This window comes from Pezoporus occidentalis, unplaced genomic scaffold (assembly GCF_034315485.1).
Source record: "Pezoporus occidentalis ecotype Australia unplaced genomic scaffold, CSIRO_AGI_Poc_V1 ctg138, whole genome shotgun sequence".
Classification (NCBI taxonomy): domain Eukaryota; kingdom Metazoa; phylum Chordata; class Aves; order Psittaciformes; family Psittacidae; genus Pezoporus; species Pezoporus occidentalis.
Window position 1 is genome coordinate 1,895,328 of NW_026913188.1, and position 5,982 is coordinate 1,901,309.

The 5,982-nt window shown below is 47.6% G+C and overlaps 1 protein-coding gene across 1 annotated transcript; it reads right to left on the reverse strand.

Annotated features, from left to right (window-relative positions):
- Positions 1-2,868: 2,868 nt before the first annotated feature.
- Positions 2,869-3,522, reverse strand: LOC134159009 (putative uncharacterized protein encoded by LINC00167). The gene is made up of 2 exons (XM_062609505.1): positions 3,484-3,522; positions 2,869-3,406 (listed from the first exon to the last, which is right to left on the reverse strand). Exons 1-2 carry the CDS (start codon positions 3,495-3,497, stop codon positions 2,869-2,871), a joined length of 552 nt encoding a protein of 183 aa, XP_062465489.1. The 5' UTR covers positions 3,498-3,522.
- Positions 3,523-5,982: the final 2,460 nt, after the last annotated feature.

Here is a 5,982-nt window from a genome sequence, read left to right on the forward strand (position 1 = left end):
AAAGCATGATGTTGCAGCCTTCCTCATGTAAGTAAACTATGTAAAAGTAATGCTGGACAGTTAAGCAGTAAAGACTGAGACTAAGACAATGCTAATGATGGAACTGGTCTGGACTAACTTCTGTGCTTTGACTGCAAGACTGAGAGGTGGTCTGAACTAAGAAATGTACGGATATCCCTAAAGAAAAGCTGACCATCTTGAACACAACTCAAGGAAATAATTCACATGTGCTCACCTGAAACCTACCAAGCAACACATAACTGACACTTCTTTAAATATGAAGACAAACCACCTCGTGCATTATACATCTCACCAGTAGTCACTTACCTGCAGTGTTTCGGTAACACTATCTTATTTTAGTACACGCTTTTTATGTTCTCCTGAACTCTGAAGTCACCATCCAGATCACAAAGAATTGATTGCTCTGGTGGCAATTTCTGAGGTGAAGTTTAAGGGAGGTATTTTACACAGGAGATAAATGACTAAGTACTTACTGGCAGTATACTCAAACACATTTTCTCCCATTGATTGTCTCCCTCAAACCCCAAAAAACTACAAAGGCAGCCAAGTTCTAGTTCCATCCAAGTTGCCTGAGCATAAGAAGGGAAAGCAACAGGGAGGACAATTTCACACCACCCACCTACAGGCACTTAGCTTAGCTGAAGCTCCTTCACCTCCCTTACAATCAACATACAGAGAAAAGCTGAAAAGCTCCTTGAAAGGGTAATTCAGATCAAATAATGCTGAAGCACTTGAAAGTGTGATTTACATCAGGGATCCGCCTCTGCCTTCTCCACGGAAGAGAAGGACTAGTGGATTAGCCAGTTACAGTAGATACCTAAAGGTAGATGGGAAAATATCACTCCAACTTCCAAACCAAACCTTAAGAGGGTCTGTTTGAGATGTGCTGATAGGATGTAAAAAGCAGGCAGCCATAGCATCCTTGTTGCCCCTTCCAATTAAGGGGGGGGGGAAGCCAGGGTATGTTATGTTTTAAATTTGGGGGCAGTCAACAACTATGTTCGCTATTTTACTTCAAAGAAAAGAAAGCCTACTAGTAACAACACTTAACATGTTAGCTTGTTAGTGAGAGTGACAATACCTAGCTTTATAAAGTTTAGATTATGACAGAGCTTCCATTACCAGAGTAACACATTGCACAGGGCAGAAATGAAGTATCATCAGATTAAACCTGTCAGCAAGTATGATGTTCCCTACGTTCTGCAAAGCACTTTGTATTCAGCGGAGGTGCAAGAGCAACCTTTGCATGTTTTCTAAACACACAATGCGTTCAAACAATTCAAGTAAAGGCAAAGTTAAACACCTCTAAGTTTGCCCAACTTGCCCTAATATCACACACAATTAGAACTGTGAATAAGAAGCAGTACTAAAGCACCAACTTATTCTTAGGTGTTCAGCAAAATCTTTAACTTTCACTAAGAACTCAAAAGATTAACCACGACCTATCCACAGTGAGGTCTCATAAAGACTGAAAAACCTCTCATTTTTAAAAACATAGGAGACAGTTATGCATATTTTTTGTAAATGCTTTAATAGAGTCCAAGTTCAAGCCATTGTAATAAATGATCAACACACTAGAATTCATATCAAAGATACCCTTAACCATCACTATCAATATACCAGCAATTTTAATTAATTCACAGTAATGGATTTGTGGCTTTGCGTTTCACAGCAATTCAAAATATACAGGAAAAATCTCAGGAGTTCACCTAAAAACTGTTAGCATCAAGCAGCACAATACTACACTGTAAAAAGACTATCTTATCAATGTAAGGAAGTGGCAGTTACATATTTTTGCCTTTCTTAGATATTCAGGATTTTTTACCATTCAAACAGAAGCCCTTAGTATTACACATACAAGTTTTGCATATTCAGAACACGGAAAATACAAGTCCATCACTGATCTGTCTTCACAAAACAGAAAATCCACCTCTTTCAAGGGTGCCTTGCGAATAATAACCTTTAAGCATGAGAAGAAATGCAGACACTTGTTCTTCAGCCCAAATTCAGGCGCCCTCCAAACACTGAACTAGTGGTTTTCCATCCAGCTGTGCGAAAGCAGCAGCATCCTACTGATGGGGTCAAACCCCATTGCTCGTCTCAGTGGCCAAGGCTAGACTTCTTCTGCAGAAGTAGGAGGAGAAGGAATTGTTGCCACCTCAGCAGCATGCAATCCCGGGAAAACAAAGGGGATTCCCATTGTCATTGTCTTCATCGGCAGCTGATCATCACCAGCACTAGCAAGGCAGTAGCTTGCGCAGTTATCTCCACAGCGGGCAATGTCACAACCCGACCAACAGCACAAACTACTACCTCAGCCAGGGCCCTGGTGCACCCTACCCCTTCTGAAAGGGGGAAACAAGCAGGCAGACAACACAGCAACAATAAACGAAATTAGAGGGAAAACCAGCAGAAAGATAAAAGGGCTCTGGGGTCTTTTGATGATCCTCTTGTCTCCTTTATCTGCTGCAGACATCAACCAGACTCCTCTCGCCTGACTGTGAAAAGCAAAGGGAAACCCCGCCCAGCTCCCTCCCCAGCTTTGCCCTTTTCCTTGCATGACCTGAAACCGACGGGAAGAGCTTCATTTATCAGATACATTACAGACCCCAGCTGGTACAGTAAAGATCACGTTTAATTTCAAACAGCCACAGTTCCGCAAGCCTGTAACAGATGGGGCGGGGAGGAGAAGGAGAGAGGGAGGGAAGAAAGGAGAGAAACGGCGGGTGCGTGTGTGGGGGGAGAAGCAGAGCAGACAGGCACCCCCACACGTGCACACACACACACACACACCCCGACCCCCCAGCCCGCCTCAGCCGCCCTCCCTGCCCACCCTCCGCTGGAACCTCAGCAGCACAGGACCTGCCCGCGCCGCCCCTCCCTGCAGCACGGCGGCCCCGCCAGCCCCAGCCCCAGCCCCGGCCCCGGCTGACGGCGTGCAGCCCGTGGAGGAGAACGCGGGCTCGGGGTAGCGAGGCTGCAGCAGCCGCCAGCCCGCCCGCAGCTGACCTCCCGCCGTCCGCGGGCCCCGGCAGGCCGCTCCGCCCGCTCCCCGGGGAGGCGATGGGCCGGGGCGCTCCGCACCCAGCTCCGCTCAGCCCGAGGATGGGCCATGCCGCCGCCCAGGGCGAAGGGGCCGGGAAAGGACCGCCCGCGCCCGGCCGGCCCTGCAGGGAGTTCCCGCCGCCGCTCCCGGCGGGGAGGAGGAGGAGGAAGCCGAGCCCTGAGGCGAGGGCGCCGGGGCGCAGCCCAGGGGGGTAGGGAGGGGGAAGCGCTCGCCTTAGCCGGGGCTGCAGACAAAGGAGGCGCCGGGCGGACGCTGCGGCCCCGCTCCCGGTGCGGCTCCGTCCCTCGCCGCCGCCGCCGCAGCCGCCTGTGTGTCCGGCTGAACCATAGAGATCATTTAAGGCGGGGGGAGAGAGGGGCTCATCCGCTGCCCACGTGACTGGACATGTCACTCACCCGGCCGGCGCCATCTTGGAGAGGGAGGGGGAACGCTGCCCCCAGATAGTGTTCAAGATGGCGCGGGGCGGCTGCGGGCTGCTGTTCACAGAGGGTCGCGGCTCCGCTCCCCCCTCGGTTGCTGCCGGACTGCGCAGCGGGCGTTGCGCTCCGCAGGGGGCATGGCGGGAGGGGCGGAATCTCCCGCTCTCGATCCGGGACTCCCTCGCAGCCGCGGGAAAGGCCGCGGTCGGTGCGGGGCCCGCGGGGGACACACACGACACAGGCGCCATGAAGTGGGGGGTTCTTCGCCGGGAGCGCGGCCTCAGAGCAGCGCTGCAGAGGGCTCCCGGTGCGGAGGGAGCCGGGCCGGGGCAGGCTCCGAGCGCGGCAGGGTGGCACGGAGCTGTCAGCGTTGCTTTCCGGTGACACGGGGGACGGTGTGGGCGCGGGGCGAGCGGCACCTCCGTGCTGTGAGAACGGTGAGGAGGGCACGGGCTTGGAAAGCAGAGAGCAAACCCTAAGCGTTGGCGGTGGCTTTAACTTGGAATTCGTTTGGCACTACGGAGTTTGTATGCACACGTAGATACAAGTAGAAAACGTGGAAGCTCATTAATTTCTAAATGGAGTAGATCCCAGTACGATTACTCCATACTAGAAACTGATCGCAAAGAAAGACTGCGAAGGCTCAGTAGGAAGTCACAGAACTGTTAACAGACACTAACTTTTTTACCATTCGTTTTGGCCTTCACCACCAACATATCTTACCAACCAGTGCACTGAGAAAAGCCAGCCACCACTGTAAAAGAGGAACTGGGCTGCAAGAGTTAAAACAAAAAACGGTTTACAGTGACTGTATAACATTGGTGATGCAGAATATGGAAATAACCCAGCTTGGAGCCAGACCCCAACTGAAACACAATAGTGCTGGAGTTCCCAGAGTCAAACTATCTACCAATATGGGGAAAGAACAAAATACAATGCCTACAGGGACAACTTGCAATAAACTGGTAGATGACAAGTCACACTAGGAAGCAGCCAAAACATTGCCACCTTAGAGAAGAGGCAAAATACTTCCTGACTCTGTAGTTCTCAGTTTTTACAGTTGTTACCTATATTAGGCATCAGGCATGTCCTTTAAACCACACCAAGGCACAATCAGATCACTAATTGCTCGTTTAAAAGACATTTAAAACCAGCGATGTTCTATTGGAGAAAAAGTGCCAAGAGTTACACTTATACATGTGGTTTTGATACAATTTAAAGCACACTCTACAGCTGAGAAAATGGAAACATCCAGCAACACAGAGAGCTTTTCTTCAGGTTCTGGAAGGGGCTGCTTGATCTCCTTCAGATCACTGTCCCTCAATTCTTGCTTTCCTCAGTAAAGCAGTGCAATACTATTTCTCACAGGGACAGTAAGACTTAATTGTTCTGCTATTTGAGGTCAGCTCAGGAGAGGTGAAGTATTACAAAGAGATGGATGCATCAAGGGAATGTATGCTGTATTCCTGCTCAGTTAAGTTGGCATACACATCAGAACCCAGTTCTGAAAAAGAAACACGGTCAAAAATGGGGAAAGCTTAAGTGTTGTGTTTGGGGGGATTTCTGGTGTTGTGTTTGGTTTTGGTGTTTTTTTTTGGTGGTGGTTTTGTTGTTTTGTTTTGTTTTTTTATGGAGCAAAAGCTGTATCTTTTTACCCTTTTTTCCTGTCAGAAATTTAAAATAGACTATTTAAGATTGTATTACAAAAGGTAGTAATGGTGTAATAAGAATACTTAGAATACTGAACTTCTATTTATAGTATAAAGCAGCTTTTACACAAGACTATACGTATTTCATGTCTCAGTGACTTGTCTTCCTGAAATAAGGTCTCTTTTATATTCACTAATTAACAGACTGAAACCCATCTTAACATTGTGAGTATGTTCTTGGGCAAGGAGTTTGCAGTTTCTGCATGAGGAAAATCGGCACTTCTGGGTGAAAGTAAAATGGAAACTTAAACAACAGCATTGGGATGATGAATTTAATTGTTTGTAAGAAGGGCCAGATAAACAACAGTAGAATACAGTTATCTCTTAGAAGCTTGGTAAATTTCTTAAATGTAATTTTGGTAGTCTACCCATGTATAGGTAGAAACTGTATTTTTAACTTGTTACCAGGTATGACTAAAAGCTAACAGTGGATATTCGGCATACATCACAATTTATTATGTGGCAAATCAGAACACCAGTACTTTCTTTTCAGATCTGCATTTATCTGAAAACTGCAAGTCAAAGAAGTTTAATTAAAGTAGATCCTGGAAAGCAGTGAAAAAGGAACTAAACTATTAGGAAATATGCGAGGCTGCAAATGGATGCAGGTACCAATCAGCATCTGTCCAGACCCTCATGTTTGTTGGAGCCACCCACCTTCCTGATTCCCTCATACAGTCCTACACCCTCAAATACAAAGCTCAGAAAGACTTTGAGGATTGGTAGTAGTAGATTGAGCAGTAGTTAAATATTATGTAAAAAACAA